The sequence below is a fragment of the Gymnoscopelus microlampas genome, assembly GCF_963454915.1.
Source record: "Gymnoscopelus microlampas genome assembly, chromosome: 15".
Lineage (NCBI taxonomy): Eukaryota > Metazoa > Chordata > Actinopteri > Myctophiformes > Myctophidae > Gymnoscopelus > Gymnoscopelus microlampas.
The window spans coordinates 43,078,239-43,101,298 of NC_139952.1; the positions used below are offsets into that span (position 1 = coordinate 43,078,239).

A 23,060-nucleotide genomic window follows, 5' to 3' on the forward strand; every position below is an offset into this window, starting at 1 on the left:
CGTTATTATCACATCACAGATTTACAGGTGTAAAAGCAGTGGGTGAAATTAGTTTTTTTTAATTGAACATCCATTCTAATGCTTGTTATCGTATCATTCACGCTATCATTATTTAATCTCAGATCCATCAGGAGTTTAAATTATTCATCGAGGGGTAAGCTTCTATTTTTTTCCATAATATTTGCAGATTTCTGCTGTGGCTTTGAATTGGATCGCATGTTAAATAGTCTTTCATCGTATTCTTAGCATGGCATGATATGTAAGGCCGCGGGTCAAATCCGGCGACCTCGGAATGGTCGCCAGACTCGCCACCAGGTATTCCTAAACGTAACCTCAGTAAAACCATACCTAAACCTAAGCTCATTCCTAAACATAACCTCAGTAAAACTATGCCTAAATCTAACAACAAGTACAATTTTGAGGTATTTGTACTTTACTTGAGTATTTGCAATAACCAATACTTTTACTTCTACTCCACTACATCTCGGATACAAATATTGTACTTTTACTCCACCACATACAGTATATTTGAAAGCTTTAGTCACTAGTTACTTTGTAGATTTGGATTATTATTACAAAACCAGTAACCACTTCAGCCCTATATACATATTGGCCATTTGAAAATAGCCGATATACAAGCTCTCTGCTATTTTCCAAAGATTTTTTATACATTTGAAAACTTGTGAAATGGTGCATTGTGCATAAAGTGTACTTTTGCTTTTGGTACATAAGTAAATTTTGATGCCAATACTTTTGTACTTTTACTCAAGTACTGTACAATTTGAATTCCAGACTGTTACTTGTAACAAAGTATTTCTACATTGCGGTATTGATACTTTTTCTTGAATAAAACATTTTAGCACTTTTTCCATTACTGCCTATTCCTAACATTAACCTCAGTAAAATTGAAGATTTGAGTAATTATTTTTATTTATCTTGAATTGGACATGTTGATAGCATCTATTGTGTCTGTGTGGTGTCACTGTGTGGTGTATTGGGCTTTTCTATCTTGCAGTTGCACAGATGATCCTGATGCCAAAGTTTTGTTCCGTGACTTCAAAAGGTTTCTCTGTCAGCAGGAGGTAAAGGAACCATCTATTCTGTTATATACTTAAACCCTATACTAAATTGACCAGATTCCCAAGGGCTCTATACTAGGCCCCTCCTGTTTTCACTCTACACTAAATATCTTAGCCAAAAATAGCCTAATCTACAAGCTCACTATTCTTTTGCCTCTTTAACCATCAGGCCATGATGAGTTATAGCTCACTGGGTGTGATTAAGGCCTGGCCGACACATGAGAGAACAGAAAACAAGAAGGAACACAAATCTCTCTCTCTCTCTCTCTCCCTCTCACTCTCGCTCTCGCTCTCTCTGTCTGTGTGTGTGTTTCCTTTCCTCCCTCATCCTTCAGGAGTCGCGGGCCAGTGATGAGGAGATTGATGACAAAGTCAGAGAGCTGATGATGACTTTCATAGACGACACCAAGAGGAAAACCAGTGACTCCTGGTTCACTTTCACTGAGGTGATTTTTTCTTCTTTTTCGTACATGCAAGTGAATGACAGTTAGGGAGAGTCAATAAGGGCTCAACAACTACAAAGCTCAGTGGAGCACCACTCTCTGCCAGAATCGGAATAGTTTTATTCGCCACAAATCCTCCTTTATCAATCTGACGTAGAAACCAGCGCAGATCCCAGTCCAGAAATCAAGTGCCGCCCTAGCTCGGCTTGTCTCTCTCTCGCTCTTGGTCTCTGTCTCTCTGCGTCTCTCTCTCTCTCGCTCTTTCAAAGTTGACACCAGTCTTGTCTTCTCTCTGTATCATTCACAGTTTTTAAGTTTCCTGTTTTCCAAGGAGAACTCGATTTGGGATGAGAAGTTCTCAGAGATCAACAACCTGGACATGAACGAATCACTGTCTCATTACTGGATAAACTCCTCACACAACACGTCAGTACACACACACACACACACACACACACACACACACACACACACACACACACACACACACACACACACACACACACACACACACACACACTTACACAAATCCTAGACACATACATTACAGTTTTCTTATTATTAACCTCAATTGAACATATTTGTCTTCAAGGTACCTGACAGGTGACCAGCTTCGTAGCAAGTCGTCCACAGAGGCCTACGTACGCTGCCTGCGCCTCGGATGTCGCTGCATAGAGTGTCAGTAGTTGAAATATCTTGAAATTGATTGTATTACTCTCCCAGTATTCAATTATATCTAACAGTAACATGAATTAACAAACAATTAAAGCTGCAATCAGTAAGATTGATGTCCTACCTGAGATTTGAACCTGGGTCTCCCATGCAAGTGCCGAAATCTTTACTGTTGAGCTATAATGGAATGTTTGGGCCAGCGAGATATTATTTGAGCTTCATGCAATACCCCTCCTTCTCCACCCACCACAGTGGTGTTAGTTACATTATATTGCAATAACATGCTCTACCATACAGATTGGTTAAAGTAACATTTATTCACTAAATATACCACCCATCCCTTGTCACCGCTGACCCTTACTGGTTGGGGACGGTGTAGACTGAGTAGTGAGGAGTTTCACCCTAACCAACCTGTAGGAGTCGCTAGTGCAGCGACAGAGCTCACGCTCTCCGCCCAGCCTCCCTTACAATTTACAATTTAAGCATTCAGCAGATGCTCTTGATCCAGAGCGATTTACAGTACGCAAAAACGAGGTAATACATCAAATGCATAGAAATAGTAAGCATCAGTCTACACAGCATAATATTCTGAATCTGTACATTGAAACTATACACTCTTATAAACTCGGATGCATGCATGATTTGAAGTATCCTTTGTATAATTACAGTGGACTGCTGGGATGGCCCTGATGTCCCTGATCGGGAGCTAATGCCAATCATCTACCATGGACATACTGCCACATCTAAAATCAAGTTTGAAGACGTGGTCAAAGCCATCAACGAGCATGCCTTCATCACCTCAGAGTTAGTGTCAGAATAGGCCTCTCTCCATTTCTGATATTGTCAACAGTACAATGGAAACATGTGTTATCCTTCTAGCATAACCTTTATCCGTACTACCTGTACTGCTGTACAAAACTTGTTAATAAAGTATTCAATCAATCAATCAATCAATCAATCAAACCTCCAATCATCACCCTCAAACGCATGTGCATTTGTGCGCGCACACACACACACACACACACACACACACACACACACACACACACACACACACACACACACACACACACACACACACACACACACACACACACACACACACACACACACACACACACACACACACACACGCGCACACACACAGACTAAAGACTTGGTTGTTGTAATTCTTATGTTATTCCACAGTTATCCAGTGATCCTGTCCATAGAGCAGCACTGCAACTTAAAGCAGCAGAATAAGATGGCTGCTATCTTTAAGGAAGTATTCAAGGACAAGCTGCTGACCCAACCTGTGAAAGAAAATGCTAAACAACTTCCCTTTCCAACAGAACTCATGGGAAAGATCATCATCAAGGTACAGTAACCTCTGTTATGTCACTGAGACAAATCCAGAGAATCAGGCTAGTAACAATACAAGGTAACCCAGGGTAAAAGAATGAAGGAAAATGGAAAATATTCATAGTAATAGAGAACAATAAGAAACACAAAAAAAGGTTCAGAATCAACAACTGAAATCCACTTTTAAAGAAAGAAAAAAACAGCATATCTAGACACATGGATAACACAAACAAACATAACAAACACACTCCCATGAACCGACCTAGGTTGTTCTAGGTTTTTCAGTGGGTATACCATAATTATTCTCTCCCACATGCATGGCACGCGCACATGGTCACCAAATTAAATAACCACTCTACTGTTAAGTTATTGTATGAATTACTTCGAAACTCCAATGGCCAGCAGTCGTTATCACCTCAAGACAATATATCGCCACACATCACCACGGACGCCACGTTATCAAATGAAAAACGATATTTGAAGTGAAGTCTACATTCCTGCTGCCCCCAGCCCCTGCTTCTACGTATCCTAACTGCCACTGACCTAGCCTGGGACCAGACGAATCTGCCAGTGCAAAACAAAATTGCCCTTGGCGATTTGGGTCTGGCACCGCTCCATTGTGAATCCATTTCCTGCTCCCGAAGTCTGGGGTGACCAATCAGGGCCCAGTATTCAAATATGAGAGACTGTAATTGGTAGTTGGTTGTAGGTCTAACCAATTGCGTGCAGAGTGCAGACTCTATTCTTTTGATCCCGCCCCTTGGGAAAAAAACGTCCTCATAGAAGCACCAGACTCATATCCACGCGGTGATATAGTCTGAGGCTACCACCCTGGTGCACCTACTGTACACCTTGCGCGCTAGCTGTGGTATCCAACACACAGCCTCAAGGCTGCTGGGTGGTCCACAGATTTAGCCACTTAAACCCTATAGACTGAAGAAATCAATAATTGACACACGCTCTCTCTCTCTCTCTCTCTCTCTCGCACGCACGCACGCACGCACGCACGCACGCACGCACGCACGCACGCACGCACGCACGCACGCACGCACGCACGCACACGCACACACACACACACACACACACACACACACACACACACACACACACACACACACACACACACACACACACACACACACACACACAGGAAAACACAAGATACTCTGTCCCGACATCATGATGGCCTAGTGGCAAGGGATAACATTAACAATACAACCAAAGAACTTCTATTCTATTCTATTCTTCTGATGTTCTGTGGTTGTCTTGCAGCACAAGAAGCTTAAGGAGTCCAAGAAGGAAGGCAGCAGTGGCTCATGTCAAAGTGTCCCTGAGCAAAGCACTGAACCCCAGACTGCTCCCGATGAGCAGGTTGGTGCCTTGCAGGATTTGCCTGTCTTCATTCTGTACCTTTTCTACAGTATAGCAGTGTTCATTCTGACAGCAAATTTTGATTTAGTTTTAGTCATAGTCTTTTGAATAAAATTCCATTTTGTTTTTGTCCTATTTTAGTCATTTGAAATGTTTTAAGTTTTAGTCTAGTTTTAGTCGACTAAATATCAAAAGATTTTAGTCTTAGTTTTTAATACATTTTTATTTAGTTTTCGTCAGTGAAAAAAGGTAGTCGACGAACATTTTTCGTCATAGTTTTAGTCAACAAAATTAACACTGCTGTATAGTCTTTTGCAAGGTGGATGGAATCAATTAGTATGTAACAATAGAGCACCGAAGTCTGACGTAATTTACACATCCTAGGTTTGTCTACCTGGTTTGCGGTTTTCCACCCCCATTCTGAATCCCCATAGACGTATTTAATATCGCGTCAAATAAGAACTGTGTTCCAAAAATAAACAAATGATCCCGGCGGTTTTACTCTTATGGATATGAAGCATCAACATCGACGGTGAGAAAACGCTAATGTTACTTCCGCCAAATTAGTTAAACTTTCGCCAGAAACAGACTGTATCAAATATAAGGGACTGACTATCATAAACGATACAGAACCTCCTCCAAGACAGTATCGCCAGGACAGTTTGTTTATTTTTGGACCACAATTCTTATATGAGACGATTCTCAGAATCAGAATCAGAATCAGGTTTATTGTCACATCACAGGTTTACAAGGTAAAAAAGTGGGTGAAATTCGTTTTTGTACATCATTCCCAATGATGACCCAATGTTATTCTCCGTAGCAAAATTACTTTACGAACCTGGGGATGAACGAGTGACGTCAGGACTTCTGTACTCTATTACATTTCAGGGGATTACTACTGTACAGCTAGCCTACCCTCTTAGTCTCTCACAGCCGGCCCACAAATTCTGCTTTGCTCACTGTGAAAAGTGAGCGTGAGAGATTTAGGTTGGCTTTGAGACACCTGTGCCCACTTGCTTATGGTGTGCATTTTGAATACTTGCTGTAGAAAAGGGGTCTATCTCTCTATGTTCTGTTGTTCTCTTGCAGCACAACACGCAAAGCACGGAGACTGGGACTTCAGACAAAAATGGCAACCTGCATATCTGGGATCCCATAGACGAGGTACTGTATAGCAGTAGCATGGCTCGGGACCTATTTGTGGGTAATGTTATATTGTTCAAAAGGTGGGTTATTTATTTAAAGCATCATATCTTGCAGTTTTCTAAGCAAAATGTTGTAGTCGGGTAAGGGGGTACTTGAACTCAGAAATCAGGTTAATATTGCATGAGAAACACTGCCTTAACGGAGTGAAACAAATGAATTTTCTGTATGTATTTTAATCTCTGTTGGATTGTCTCTGCAGCGGTGGAATACACACTACTGTAAAATCACAAATGGAAAACTGTATTATCTAGAGGAGGAGGACAAACCGGAAGACCCCGGAGAGGTAAAGCAGTGAGGGGAATGGCTGGGAATGTCTGGGTACAACTTTCATCATAGGGGATCAATTCTTAAATACAATTCTTCATAGAAAATTCCAGAGTGTTTGTTTAATTATTACACTCTCAGAGTAAAACTCTGAGAGTAAATCTTCCACTTAATGCTGATTTTCTCTCCAACCACAAATGATCCATCCTAAACCCTTCTTCTTCCACACACATCTGTTTTTATCTCTCTTTCACAAACCAGTAGGGTGCGGTCACACCGAACTTCAATTTTGCCTATGCGGGCGGCTTCTGCCAATGCTTTTCAATGGGAACGGAGCGTTTTTTTTTTTAATTCTCGAGTCAGAATTAAAGTTCAGTGTGACTGCACTCATATTTCCTTATTTTCCTTATTTCACTACCTCTCTTCCTCACAATTTCTTTGTCTTTGTACATCCTGTTTACGTCCCTCCATTATCCCCTCCTTGCCTCCCTCTGTTATCCACCATCCTCCTTCCTATGTCTTATACATTTCAGCGCCACCGTTTGGAGCCATGGTTCCATGGCCGCGTGCCAGAGGGCAAGCAGATGGCTGAGAGGCTGCTCCAAGAGTCTGAAGATGGAACCTACTTGGTCCGTGAAAGTGACACATCTGTCGGAAACTACACTCTCTCCTTCTGGTACTAAGTCCACTTGATTTAGTTTAGAGCGTAACTTGAACTGAACATTTGAGTGCAAGCTGATTTCAGTGCAAACTTTTTAATTGACTAAACATAATCTAAAATGGCTTATAATTATTGTGTTTCATATGGTGTGTATGCTGACTGGTGTGATGAGGGAATGTAATTAGTTGTGTGTCTGAATTATTCTGTGTGGTGTGTTACATCGACCTATTTGTGTTCATACATGTACCTATAGGCGCAGTGGGCGTGTCCATCACTGTCGTATTCAATCTGGTTCAGAGGGTTACAACCTGACACCTCAACGTTACTTCACCGACATCTACACTCTGATCCAGCATTATAGAGACAGCCCCATATGTTTAAAAGGGTTTCAACTGTGTCTCACAGATGCCATGCCTCAGCCTGACCCACACCTGAGAGAGGGGTAAGTCTTAACCACACGCACATGCCGTGGTGCATCCGGCTTTGTCGAGGGTCTGTACGGACACAATTGGCCCATGTTCGGGGGGAGGGAAGCCAGGTGATGATATGAGGGTGATATTTGTCACTGCATTCCTACGGGCTGGGCCTATGACACCAGCACATGCACTCATAATCATCACACATATACACAGCCACACTTGCATATAACTTGCAAACTCTAAACTCTTAGACCTGCGTGTGTGGTTTTACAGTTGGTTCTACAGTAACCTGAGCAGAGGCCAGGCGGAGGACTACCTAATGACAATCCCCAGAGATGGAGCTTTCCTCATCAGACAGAGAGTGGGAGAGCCAGACTCCTTCGCCATCACCTTCAGGTAGCAGTGGTACATTATGACACAATACATACAACCCTGAGAACTCTTTGAGTGTGTCAGTAGTCGAGACACATTCACATGTGTATGTGTAGTTCATATACAGTACTATAATAACCCACTTAGTTTATATGGATCTCCACACACTACAAAGCTGAACTATTTTAATACTTAGTCTTAACCACTTAAGCTCTATTCTATAATTCAGGTATTCAGAAAAAGCTGATCTACAAGTAATAGTTCATATTTTTTAAACATTTAGATTTTTTTTTTGTCAAATTCTGACTTTTCACCTGTTAAGACATGCACGGAATAGGGATGTGATGTCATGGTTAATGTGGCTAAATGTCACAATTATAATTGGACAACAAGCTCCATTTGTCATATTTTTCCTCACTCACTTGTTGTCTCTCAGAGGAGAAGCTAAGGTGAAACACTGTCGCATCCAGAAAGAGGACGGCATTTACCGCCTGGGCACCACCATGGAGTTTGTTAGCCTGGTGGAGCTGGTCAACCATTTCAGGAAAAAGCCACTGTACCGCAAGATCAAACTACGTTACCCAGTCACCCTCGAGTTGATGAACCGCTTCAGCATGGTGAGTGAGTTTACAGGGAGGGGGGATGTGTATGCTAGATAGACAGACAGACAGACAGACAGACAGACAGACAGACAGACAGACAGACAGACAGACAGACAGACAGACCTTTATTGACCTTGTTATAGCGGTAATGATGAAACAAATATTCAGTAAAGGGTAGAGTACAAGAATACGAAAAATAGGATAACAACATAAAAGACCGCTTAATGTTCAACCTTGCCCTCTGTGTCTGGGTTGGTTAGGTGTGCATAATGTGTAAGCCATCAGTAGATAGATATATTAGAGGCATACGTATCATATGCATTCTATCACCAATAAAAGAACACATGAAATATTATTCACAAGGGAACGAGAGAGTGAGTGACTTAGCGAATGAGAGAGTTCATGCTTTGCCGTAAAATGTTGAGAAACTGACTACTGTATAGAAGTAGAGAAATATATATATATATATATATATATATAATATATATATATATATATATATATATATATATATATATATATATATATATATATATATATATATATATATATATATATATATATATATATATATATATATATATATATATATATACTAGTTTTAAACTAGCAGTTGTAGGTGTGAAATTAACCTAGACTGAGCAACTACAGTACTGTACATGGCCTATGTCTTACCTAAAATGTTTACATTGTTTACACACAAGCTGCAAGAGACCAGTTTTGATTGATTGATTGATTGATTGATTGATTGATTGATTGATTGATTGATTGATTGATTGATTGATTGAATACTTTATTAGAGGTTTGCAGAAAAAGGCACATGAAAGCACAGTTCAATACAATGTCAGCTAATAGGATTTAAAATCCAAGAAAGCCTATGGTTTGTTTCCATTGAGGTCCTTTGTACTCAATTCATAGAGACATTCAATGACAGACAGATATACACTACTATGCAGAACATTTTAAAAACAGTTAAAAACAAAAAACAAAAACATATGTACAGTAAACAGTTTGAGGGGAGGGGGGGAGTTAGGCTTTGACTTTTACTCAGTGTCGAGTGTAAATAAATGGTAAATGGTGCATTTATATAGCGCTTCTATCCGAAGCGCTTTACATTGATTGTGCCATTAACCCATTCACACACACATTCATACACCGATGGCAGAGGAAACCATGCAAGGCACCAACCTGCTCATCGGGAGCAATTAGGGGTTCAGCGTCTTGCTCAAGGACACTTCGACACTAACTCTAGGGGAGCGCCCCCAGGCAGCCACAGCAGCTCACTTTGAGCCTCCTAAAGTAGTGGAGCTCTCGCTTATTTACAAGGGTGTCGCTTGACTCGCTTATACTGTAATTCAGACACGCCCATTTTATTGCATTTTGCAAATGTCCGCACTACAGATATTCACTACTAACTGGTGTAACTCCTGTCTCTATAGGAGCAGGACTGTGGTTCTCTCTATGATGTCAAATTATATGTGGACCCCAATGAGACTAAGGCTGAGCCATCAATGGTACGTGTACACAACAGTGACTGATAGCACTGTACCATTCACTTAAATATGTGCATGTATTCTCCTCTATTCTTTCCTTAATGATAGATGATTATTTTGTGTGTGTGTGTGTGTGTGTGTGTGTGTGTGTGCGCGCACGCACGCGTGTGCGTGCGTGCGTGTGTGTGTGTGTGTTCGTGTTCTAGCCTCCAAATACTTTCAGAGCCCTGTACGCCTACCAGGCCAAGGAGTCAGATGAGCTCAGCTTCTGTGAAGGACATCTGATATACAACGTGTCCAAAGACACTGAAGGAGGATGGTGAGGACATGCACACTCTCATACACATGGCACAGCATATAGCACTGTATTCCAGTAGTACCAAAACCTTTTATAGATCTTTGTGGACTATATGTCACCATGATGCTTGTGCATCTTGACTGCTATTCGTGGCAGCGTCTTGTGACAGTTGTCTATGACGTATCTATGACCTATATGAACAGTTTGGAGGTTCCATTAAAACATTTAAGTTAAATATTTCAGTTGTATAAACTGGTGGTTCTGAAATGACCCCCGAATTAATACATATTTGGCAACAGACCCCCATCTGAAAACATTTTCTGCCAGGGACCCATACAAGATTAGTGTTATTAAAAATATTCTTCAAAAAGATATTTCAATAGGTGAATAGTATTTTTTTAAGCGGTGGCGCTTCAGCGTGGCGCTTCAGATCTTCACCGCTGTGATGAGCTTCACCGCTGTGAGAGCTTCACCGCTGTGATGTCCAGTACTCTGCGTTGCACAAAGATGGTCTTTCCTCCAGGATTTCCTCTCCTACTCTCTGCAGGTGGAAAGGGGACTGTCACGGAAAACTGCAGAAGTTTTTCCCATCAAACTACGTAGAGGAAGTGTCCAAGCCTGAGACTAAACAGAAGGTATACATTAGAACTTAAAGGGATAGTTCACCCAAATAATTACTTTTTGTCTCCGCCAGGCCGAAAGGCATGGCAAGAGAGTATGTTTTGCACCCTGTCCGTCCGTCCGTGTGTCATTCTGTCTGTGGACAGCAAATCTCTGGCACCGCTGGCTTGATCGCGACGAAACTTTGCACACACACTCCCTGGATGCCAATTCCGAACCTCTGCCCCAATTATTATTATTTTTATTATTATTGCGCCACCAGGAGGCCGATTTTATCGAAACACTTTTTTTAATATTACTTCTACATATTTGGTCCAAAAATCACACAAATCAGTACACATTGGCCCTCATTTATCAACGCAGCGTATAAACCGGCGTATATTGTTCCATATATTCGGCCGTACACCAACGTCGAAGTCACATTTATCAAAGGATCCTATACAGCCGATCCTAGGGTATATCAGGTCGGAGCTTTGATAAATCTCACGTCTGAAAACGAGTGTCATCCTACTATAATTCTAGTAACCTCTGTGCGTTTGTAGTGGTGGCGTTTGTAGTGGTGGTGAAGCTACCCGGTTCTCCCCACTGGCTGGACCAATTGCTCTGATTTTGCACACAGCCATTGACCATTACCATCTGAACTTAACTGTGAAGCCCGTTTTTCAATTTCATCAAATCTCAGCTTCTTATTAGCGTTTTTCTGTCAAACAATGTCGCCATGGTTACGGGGCTGCCCAGCTATGGGACGAACTGCCTCCCGGGTTGCCAGATCATGTGCGCATATCCCCCCACGGATGCGTCGACCGGGTATGGTCTAGTTTAAATAACACGCCCTTAAGTATTCACAAAACGCCCGACTTCACGACATGAACCAGAATACGACCCAAAAAAAGCATGAAAAGCCAATAAGAAACAGTTTACCCCGCTCGCCTCGCCGCACACGCCTCTCTCTCTCTCGCTCTCTCTCTCTCACACACACACACACACGCATGCCCGCCCAACTTTGTCTTTCATGTAATCCGTTACCGTAGCGGAGCGGTACAATCTTTGTTGTCACATAGGCAGGCTTGTAGCCTACATGAATGACATATTATGATACCAATCATATCGCCATGAATGGAATACGTTTGTATACCCATTTATTTAACCCGTACCGAGCAGTGCGTGTTCGAGTTACACTAAATAAAGCAGTCATGAGACTCGGGCGGAATGCAGTGATCCCGTGCCGCGACTGCCGCCACGTTTTATATCCTTAACCCAGCCAGGTTGTTGTAGCCTACATAACTCTCTATGACATAACTCCATATCATAGGACAAGTTACTGTAAGTTTGTAGACCTCACTGTCCATGAAAAGATGGTCGGGGCTCCCGAAAATTCTCTCGTAGAAGCGCTGCTGCGCTGAAAATAGCAGATCTACAATCTCACAACACGTCGCGATGCAACCTGTTGTGAGCTTGTAGATCTGCTATTTTCAAATAGCCAATGCAGCCATGCAGATCTGCAAGCTTAACCGAATGACTATTAAAGCAGTTTGTTTAAATTAGTTTATAAAATTGTATATTTTCACAGTGATTATTTATTAGTGTAGATATACATTTATGAGTGGATTATGTGTCCAGATGCCTCTCAGACAGTCAAACAATGCTGCTTCGCAGGTCTAGGATGGAATAAACGGGTGCAGCCAACGTCAACAACTGGTCTCGACCAGACGTGAGATTTCAGTGTACCGTAGGATAAAGCCCACGTCAGGATATATTGATAAATGCCGAAAGGTGCGGTGATCTCGCCGTACGCTCATTATTTGGGCTGCACTGCGTTGATAAATGAGGGCCATTATCTCTATAGTCATGTGATTAACACGGATCTGTCCGATTTTCCATATTCCATCCTGATTGGCTAAGATTGGCTTCCAAAGTTTGCAGGATTGGCCTGTTTTGAACAAAATGCCTCAAATCATGAACACAGCATGCGATTTCCGTGAAATTTTGCATGCACATTCCACTAGGCCGAGGAAGAAATGCCACTTGAAATGTTTCAAATCAGCCTCATGGCAGCGCTAGAACAGGCCCATTCGTGTCTTTACCTATAACGGCACGATCTATGTAAAACATTGTATGTGCACTCCCTAGAGGCCAAGGAAAAACCTTCGCCCTGCATTTTTCATATCTGCCTTTTATAGCGCCACCAGGAGGCCGACTTATGTGAAACACATTTTTGGATATTACTCCTTCACATTTTATCCAAATTTCACGCAAATCGGTACACATGATCTCTATAGTCATGTGATGAAGGCGAATCTGTTTGATTTTTCATATTCCATCCTGATTGGCTAAGATTTACATCAAGTTCGCAGGAGCGGCCCCTTTTGAACAAAATGCCGCCAATCATGAACTGATTATATGAGTCTGATTGCGGTGAAACTTTGCACGCACATTCTTGCTACATTGAGGGGCAAATGCCACCCTTTCAACATTGCCCTATTATAGCGCCAATTTTTACAAAACCACACTAACCTACCTGACCTAGTGGAGACGAGACCTGTGCTCCGAGGAGCACTTTTTCTAGTTTTCTATCAATTTCTCACCCCATGGAGCCTTGAATTCATGGATATTTTAGTTTTTGCCACATTCCTGAGCCAATAATTTGATGAAAGGCGGTAGGAGACTCAATGGAGACTTTTTTTGTCAATCTTTTACTTGCACTTTATCAATAAAAGGCTTAAATTGTCCGTGCTGCTCCAGCGTTCTTCTCTTATGCATCTGTTGTCCCTGCCCATGTGACGTTCCGGACTGGCCGTTTGAGGCTAAGGCGCAACAGTAGAATCCCTTTGTACTCAATGGAGACTCTTTGAGTCCGCTGGTCATCAAATTATTGGCTTAGGAATGTGACAAAAACAAAAAAACAAATATCCCTTTAATAGAGCTTCATTGATAGATTGATAAGAATTTAACTACTGTACCACACCCTCATAAACCACTTATTTCATCATACAAAGGTGTTGCATGAAAATAATGTCATACAATGTCATCTTTTTAGAATCTCGTTTTTTGTGCTGTGTATTGAAACAGGAAGATGATAACCCACTGGGTGCACTCTGTGAAGGTGTGGTGGACATCACTAAGTGTAAGGTCCAACGTGAGCCCAACTGTGAGTATATCTCTGTCTCAGGTATTAAAACATTGCTTTGTTACCTCACTCTACCACACTTACTCTCGGTAACACTTTGTATGAAGCTCAAGTCTTTAATGCATTATAAACATGCTTATAATGCACTATAATCTGCTTATAACACACTGTATAGTTTTAGTTATAAGCAGCTCACACTTTATAACAATAATCATTACATTATAGAGCATTGTATAATGACTTATCTAAATGCTTAGAAGGTGGTACTTTATAATTACTGGTGGTCACTCACAGAGCTTTTCTTTTGACCAGGATCGTACTATAAAACCCTGTTTAGATATACAAGATTTGCAGACAATGTGCCCGACACCAGAGATGTCATGGGTGAACGTGCACCGAATCTTCAGTTGCGGCAATCTTGTTTTGGCATTTATGCCTGGTTCCAGACAAAGTCTTTGCAGAACACAAGTGTGAACACCATGCCGGAAGCGTCATGCCATTGTTTGCTTCTTCTGAGTGCAACTTTGAATTCATGAACTCAAATAAAGATGTTAAATGTGTCTGTCTGTCTGTCTGTCTGTCTGTCTGTCTGTCTGTCTGTCTGTCTGTCTGTCTGTCTGTCTGTCTGTCTGTCTGTCTGTCTGTGTGTGTGTGTGTGTGTGTGTGTGTGTGTGTGTGTGTGTGTGTGTGTGTGTGTGTGTGTGTGTGTCTCTCTCTCTCTCTCTCTCTCTCTCTCTCTCTCTCTCCAGCAAAGAATGGGAAGGATCACGTGATGACTCTGCAGGACGTGGAGAATGACAGTCTGCAGTTTGCCTTGTCAGCAGACACAGTGGATGAGCTTTATGAATGGTATCATATGGCCTTGTCCTATTCCCACAACTCTCAGGAGAGCGAGCAGGTAATACATGAACGTGAGGCTAGTGAATTTGCCTTGATTACATACACTGTATTATGTAAGCACCAAAAATGATTTCACATGGTAATCACCCCCAAGTTTGAAGAATGTCTTCTGACCATATACAGTAGATGCCATAGATGCAAGAAGTTTAAAGGGATATTTCACTTTCAAACATGTTTGGGTTCATCTGCCCTCCTGGCAGTGACGGAGTCACTCCATGCCGCTAGAGCGAACTCTCTCTCCTCCGTCCTGATACTCCTGGACCTGTCTGCAGAGTTGACACGGTGAACCATCAGATCCTCCTCTCCACCCTTGAGGGGATGGGTGTATCAGGCTCTGCACTCTCCCTGTTTGCATCCTACAGTACCTGACGGGTCGCTCCTACCAGGTGATGCTGAGAGGGTCTGTGTTAGAACAACACAGGCTCACTACTGGGGTTCCCCCTAAGGCTCGGTTATGGGTCCTCTTCTTTTCTCTCTCTACACTACATCTCTTGGTGCTGTCATCCACTCCCATGACTTTTCCTACCACTGCTATGCCAATGACACCCAGCTGCTCACATCCAGTTTAAAACCCTGGTGCTAGCCTATAGAGCGTGCCAAAAATCTTGAAGGGGGCGTCAACAAGTGTCTTTTGGTAGCAGCAGACATCTTTGAGGGGTATAAACCAGGTTGACTTAACATTGCCCAAAACAAACATGTCTGCGCTAGTATGCCGCTGCCGTTGTTAACTAGTTGTACAAACTCTTGTTTTATTATTGCATTGTTTTATTGGATCTTGTTTAGTCGATACACTTATTTGTCTTAGCTCTTGCTCATTTGATTTAGCTATTTGTATCATCTGTTTAAGAAAGTAGGTAGCTGATATATTGCACTTTTACCTTAGCGCTAGTTATACTCTTAGTTGCTTGTTTTAACAGAAAATGCACTTAGGACTTCTGGTGATTAGTAGTTTCGTTCCCTACCTATGTTGAATGCACTTATTGTAAGTCGCTTTGGATAAAAGCGTCTGCTAAGTGACTGTAATGTAATGTAATTTTAACGTCTACTCAGGCTTTTGTGAACACCCCAGACAGGTTTTAAGTTGTTTGATTCAGTATTTAGACAATTGATATTCATTTTATCAGACACGACCCCTTCCTATACAGTATAAACCCATTGTAACTTCATTTTAACCATGATATACTTGGGTTTGGTGACTGATATTGTCCTTCTAATGCATGGGGGGGGGCGTGTTTTTTAAAATACTTTTTTCATTTCTTTTATTTCATTTTATTTAAAAAAGAAAATAAATTTAAACAATAAATGAAAAAAGTAATTGAAAAAACACGGCCCCGTCACGCACATGTTTGAAAGTGAAATATCCCTTTAACTGCACTCAAACATCATATTTATTATGTTCTCAACTTTCTTAGAAAGTGACCCTTTAACATCTGTAATGTATTCAAATCGGTTGTGTAATCTGCAATTCATTATTAATTCATAATCTGCAATTGATTCCAATGTATTGATACAGTTCACAATAGCCGTATGTTGTTATATTCTTTTATGTATTTTTCTTATTTAAATGTCATGCTTTTTATTTTAACAGGACAAAGCACACCCGGATGGGAGTGCTGCTGAACACAGTGAAGAATCTAGTGTGAAGAAAAAGACATCTTTATTTAAAAGGATATCGACTATTCGACATTGTGTTGAGGTGCTTTTATTTTATTGAGATTCCTTAATGTTTCTATTTGAGTTATAAACTTAAAATGTGCCTGAATGTCTGTTCATATAACTATGATCGAAAATGAGAGATCTGTGTCATCACTTTTTGAAGTTAATTTGATGGTGCTGACGCTTTAAGACCACAGCCTGAGTCGCTTGTCTGTCAGCGATGTTATCTAACAGGAAGTGGTTGCTTTTGTTCTGTTCAACTTCAGCAACGTTACAAGAAGAAGATTGAGTCTGCCAAGGAGATGTCAGACCTGGTGGTCTACTGTCAGTCCTGCAGCAAGGACAAACACAAGTTTGGTATAGTGTGCGCGCGCGCTCTCTCTCACACACACACACACACACACACACACACACACACACACACACACACACACACACACACACACACACACACACACACACACACACACACGCACACAACATTACAGTTGATTTCTTCCCAATAGTGTGAAGTGGTTTCACTTTCAACAAGGCTACTTCTATTTCTATTTCCAGTGGTTCGAATTCAAACTAAAACATGTGTTGGACTGATCACATTACAAATTTCCAATAGTATACAGTATAAAATATGACCGATTAAATGCTGAGCTTTAAGCATTTTTCGGGAAAATCGCAGATATCTCCAGAATGTGGGGTCGCACACCTGGCAAATTCTTTGGAATTTATTTCTGTCTTGAGTTAAGTTCTCCTTAAAAGTTGTTGAAAGTATAGTTGGCGTTACTATGCTGTAGGCATGTAGCTACTGTAGCCAACAAACAAATACAAATAGCCAACGTGCAAGCAATAGAGAGTCCTACTAGTTGGGTCACTTGTTCAGCAGGCAGGGGAATTTGGTGAGATAGAATGAAACTTGCATTAATTGGTGTTACGTTGCTCCGCCCCCTCTTCTGATCATTGTCATTTCATAGCTTGTATCTTTTGCTATAATCTTTTAACTGTGTTCCTATTGGCGCAACTTTGTTAAAAATCCTTGTCCTTCATTATAATTACTTAGCTATACTCTGTTCTGGTTGGTCGATATTTGCCGCCAACGTGGACAGAGCTTCGACGGCCCGGGCATCGCTGCTTGCGGCTTTAATTTAGAATTGAATTTGTAACTATGTTCATCGCTGATATTACATTTCGTTTGCATGATTCAACTTTAAGTAAACAGCACTTCTACACTGCACTGTCCATTGTTAATTTCATACTAAATTATGACACTTTTTCAGTATGTTATTTGTGATACAAGGTATTATACAGTCGGTGGGGAGGGAGGCCCCCAAACTTGAGCTTGAGTGTGCACACACACACACACACACACACACACACACACACACACACACACACACACACACACACACACACACACACACACACACACACACACACACACCAAACAAACCTTACTTTCACAAAATACCCAAAAGTAAAAATACTCACAAATATACACACGAATGGTCTCATCCATAGAAGTGACCGGAGACACCTACAAAGAGGTCCGCTCCTTCGGGGAGAACAATGTTCCAGAAAAGGACCAGAAAGGCTTCCTACTGTACAACCGCACAGGTCTGAGCAGGATCTACCCTAAAAACGATCGCCAAGACTCCACCAACTATGACCCTTACCCTATGTGGGCCGTTGGTTGTCACATGGTGGCGCTGAACTTCCAGACTCCAGGTCAGTGGGCTGTTATCAACCTAAGCTTCATTTTATACTTTGTCATACAGCGGTTTCAAATAGCTGATCTACAAGCTCACAACGCATTGCGTTGTAATGCGTTATGAGCTTGTACATCTGTTATTTTTGCTTTTTAAAATGAAGATGCAATATTATAAGATTGAAAACATAGATTTGTTTTATTTATTCATGTTTTGCCTATAATGACATACCCAGATTAGGTATGACTCTGATGAAGATGCTCCTGGCATCAAAACATTAGCACTGATCTAGCACCTTATAAATAGAAAAGGCATTCAATAGTCTCTAGTGATTCATTCCTTCTGCATACACAAATTAGGTATGTCATAACACTTTGATACACTTTGATGGTGGCTTTGATAATAATGGCTGTAGCTTCTATTTGCTGCATTGTTTTCTTCAGCAAGCAAGGGCTTATGTGGAGAAAGCTCCACATCTCCACGTTTTTTGGCCATGCCAGAGTCAACTTGAACAGAATTTGCCCTTGAATACAAAACACCCAGTATTCAGTTAACTTTACTTTTAGATCTGTCCTGTCGAAAACTCCTCTGATTGTAACTTTTCACTTTTGGGTATTGGATAAAATTATATAATAGGATAATTTAATGTTTGTCTAGACAAATCCACCCAGCTGAACAGCGCCCTCTTCAGTCTGAATGAACGTACAGGATATGTTCTGAAGCCGAACTTGGATAGCCCTCAGGACAGAAAGGAGGTCCGCATCAGGGTAGGTCCCCACAGTAACACACTGGTCCTGTTGTCATTATATGACAATTTCCCTCTTCCATCATGCACTTCTCCTCATACTGACTATACACAGTAAACTCTGAAGTTAATTTAACTCTAACATCAGCGTTACAGTTTGCTGTGCTACGTCTCTGTTATGGCATGGCATGCTCATGACCTCGGTGTACATATAATGATGTGACATTCATTGTGTTTGCTGTCTGCTGCCCCCTGCAGGTGCTTGGAGCCCGGCACCTTCCTAAGCTAAACCGAAACATCACCTGCCCCTATGTGGAGATTGAATTGTGTGGACATGGACAGACAGAGCAGACCTCCCTCAAGACTCACAAGAGCAAGGCCGTCTTCAAGACCGGTGTCTTTCGTAAGTCTTCAACTTCCTGTTGATTTTACTATTCAAAGACTTTTATTTTTATTTTTAAACAGTACTGAGTTTGGTGGTGTTCTATAATGTCTGAATCAACTTTGTTTATAATACGCTAAAAGAGTGACTTTTAGTGCTGTTTCACCATACAATGTAATACATGTTTAATTATCAATTTCTAATCAATGGAGCAATTGTTTTAGATTTTTTGTCTAGAGTTGGAGTTATATCATGGCAAGGTAACTACACAGCCCAAACCTCAACCAAAGGTTGTGCGCGACGTCAGGCCAGAGCTCATGTACCGAGATAGAGCTCCCTCCCTCTCGCCCCTCTCGCCCCTGTCCACTGGGGGGGGGGGGCTAGATTTGGGTGCATATAATTCGGTGTTGGGTACCGAAATCTGAACGCGCTGATCAACACATCACTTGTTGTCACGCCAATATCAGCGATTTAACTCTGGCACACGATAACGTGGCGTGAAGCGCTTCATTTACGTTTTCTGCTTGTTTTAAAATGAGACTGCTATAAAGATAGGCTAATTCACTTCCATTTTGGTATGTGTTTCCCAGCTGACAACGGTCTGAATCCAGTGTGGAGGGATCCTGCAGTAATCTTTGAAGTGTATAAGCCAGAGCTGACCTTCCTACGTTTTGTGGTCAGTGAAGAGGACATGTTCTCAGACCCTTACTTCCTCGCTCAGGCCACGTTTCCTTTCAAAGGCCTCCGCACAGGTGGTTTCCACACGCACACAAAATACAACAGCATGTACTATGTGCATGTGTGCATACCGCACGTGTGCACAATGGTGCGGCATGTTTATTGTGTTTCATGTTTTGCCAGGTTATCGCTCAGTACCACTGACGAATGGCTACAGTGAAAGCTTAGAGCTGGCCTCTCTGTTGGTCCACATCGATATAAAGGTGAGGATAAACGCTCCAAGCTGAGCTGGGTCACGCAGACTACAGGTTTGATCTTTCGTTTCACATTTAGTCTACGAGTCGGAAGAGTTACTTTACTGACTGACCAGTGTGAGGAATCTGAAATCAGCCGATCTACCGTAGGAGCTCACAAGGTGTCGCGTTGTGAGCTTGGCTATTTTCACAGAATGTTCCATTTATTTTTGCAGAATGTTTGTTCATTATGATATGCCCAGAATAGGCTTTGTGTGGTTAAGGATTAGGATTGGTTCTGAAATGCAGTCCCCCCTTCACCATTAGAATGTCTATATAATAATAATAATACACTTTATTTGTGTAGCACCTTTCATGACATGAAATGCAGCTCAAAGTGCTTACAGAAAAAGCTCAACTAATTTAACAATAAAGCAAAAAAAGAAAAGCGAAAGAATAAAACAAAATTAAAATAATAGCAAAAGGCAGTGAATCAGACAAAACAGTGAGGACATGAATAACAACACAGAGATTTAAAAATCTACTAAAAGCAAGAGTGAAGAAATAGGTCTTGAGCTGAGCTTCAAAATTATCCACAGAGGCTGCCTGTCAAAACAATATTAAAATGGCAAAAACGTATTTTATAAATGTACTACTTGTACTACTTTTTGTTGTTGTGTGTGTGTGTGTGTGTGTGTGTGTGTGTGTGTGTGTGTGTGTGTGTGTGTGTGTGTGTGTGTGTGCGTGTGTGCGTGCGTGCGTGCGTGCGTGCGTGCGTGCGTGCGTGCGTGCGCGTGTGTGCGCCTGCGTGTTCTAGCCTCAGAAAACTGTCAGAGCCTTGTATGACTTCCAGACCGAGAAACCATGTGTGCTCAGCTTCAAGGAAGGAGACCTGATATACAACGTGTCCAGAGAGAAGGGCGATTGGTGAGGCCACACACACACACACACACACACACACACACACACACACACACACACAACCTTTTTAATACCTAAAAGAAAGAAAGAAAAAAAGACCATTACTGCATTCAAAAGTAATCAACAAACTATACTATAAAAACTGATTGAACATTGGCCAAATTGTCAAATAATATAAGAGGTCAAAAAATTATGAAAATAGACGATCTACAAGTTCACAACACCTCGCAACGCGAGGCGTTGTGAACTTGTAGATCTGGGCACGTCCCCAGTTCAAATATGATTATTGTGGGGGGTCCCCAGTTCAAATAGGATTATTTTGGGGGTACCCAGTTCAAATAGGATTATTTTGGAGGGTCACGGCCTGAAAAGGTTGAGAACCAATGTTCTAGTAGAACTCCAAGATCTTTGTTTATACGTTTGTTGACTATGCCAACTGGTGACAAGTCAGTACAGTAATGGCTGGCAGCAGTGTATTGTACATGTGAGCAGTGTCAGTGTTTTGTTGATTTATTTTTTTAGTTTTATGTTCAAAACTGAAACTAAATATATATATATTTTATACGCTTGCATTTCCAGTTTAGAAATACATAAAATACGATTTTATTATGCAAGAGAACTTGATGGTTCTAACCAATTATTATATTTATTGTGCTGAACCACAACAATGTAATTCACAGTGCTTTACATAAAAGATTAAGCACTGAGACATTGAGACATACGGTATAAAAGGAAATGTATATACTAAATCTTTCCGTTCCATGTACACTGTAGCCACGGAAGGCAGGACGTTTTCATGCTAGCTCACTCTCCCCATTAATTTGTTAACAAGCTAATTAATACGTTCAACAGGGCGTCCGGGACCCCTAGGGGGTCCTCAGAGTTACTACATGGGGGCCGCCAAATCTTTGCGTGATATGGCTTTTTTTCAACCACTTCAACCCTAGAATCCCTATTCTGAGGGGAACATTAGCCGAAAATAGCAGATCTACAAGCTCACAACGCCTCGCGCCGCGTTAGTTAGTGTCGGGGTACCCATGCACCTGCTCTGCTGTGCTATGTAACCTTATGTACAGGTTTATATATTTATGTCCGCATCTGAGTAAGTAAATGACATAATCGGTCATAACGGACCCTATACGCAGTTCTGTCAGTGTCTCATCTAGACTGTGGAACCATTGGCGCACATGTTTGTACAGTATGTCAGAAACTGAACAATGTGGGCTATTTGCATTTTTTTTTTTTTTGTCTTCGCCAGGAGACTATGTTTTCGTTCTCGTCCTTCCGTGTGTCCACCAAGCTAACATTGGTCAAGCTTCATGTGACACGTGACAATATGTTGAAAGGGTGTGCTTTGATTAGCTAGCGAGACGCATGATGAAATAGAGACCTAAATAAATAGGTGTGTCACTTCAAAAGATCATTTATATCTTTTGAAGTGAGGTAAAACAGGATTAATCAGGAACAGTTCTGGCGGAGACCTGTGCTCCGAGGAGCACATTTTCTAGTATTTTTATTGTGTTGTGTTGTATAATTGTGATATGGATCTCCCTGGGTCTGAAATAAAGATTGAAACTCTAAGGTATAGGTAGGAATACACTGTATTGAAATGAACGAAAGGGCTTTTTTTCTTTCTCCAGAGTTGTACAGTAATCTATTTGTGAAAGAAAGACAGGCACAGCAATAAGAAACTAGAAAGGTGTGCTCCTTGGAGCACAGATCTCCACCAGGCCGGGTTGCCTATCCAGGGCTGTCAGTCGTGGAGTGCAGCTGTCAGGATGTCCGATGAAGCTGTGGGGGAAATAGACTTTGTACTAAAAAACTTTGTATGCAAAAACAGTGAAACCCTCTTCCATAGTGGAAATCTTTGAAAACG

The 23,060-nt window shown here is 41.5% G+C and overlaps 1 protein-coding gene across 1 annotated transcript; it reads left to right on the forward strand.

Annotated features, from left to right (window-relative positions):
• Nucleotides 1-1,453: 1,453 nt before the first annotated feature.
• On the forward strand, nt 1,454-21,194 carry LOC311061804 (1-phosphatidylinositol 4,5-bisphosphate phosphodiesterase gamma-2-like; the record flags this gene model as incomplete). The annotated part of the gene is made up of 24 exons (XM_084080501.1): nt 1,454-1,525; nt 1,830-1,948; nt 2,115-2,200; nt 2,863-2,998; nt 3,383-3,551; nt 4,808-4,906; nt 5,996-6,070; nt 6,312-6,395; nt 6,910-7,052; nt 7,291-7,479; nt 7,730-7,852; nt 8,265-8,445; nt 9,870-9,944; nt 10,130-10,242; nt 10,769-10,856; nt 13,912-13,990; nt 14,719-14,867; nt 16,792-16,882; nt 18,038-18,244; nt 18,883-18,992; nt 19,229-19,373; nt 19,943-20,104; nt 20,214-20,293; nt 21,117-21,194. The coding sequence occupies exons 1-24, from the start codon at nt 1,463-1,465 to the stop codon at nt 21,192-21,194; spliced, it is 2,844 nt and encodes a 947-aa protein (XP_083936627.1). The 5' UTR covers nt 1,454-1,462.
• Between the last annotated feature and the right edge of the window lie 1,866 nt (nt 21,195-23,060).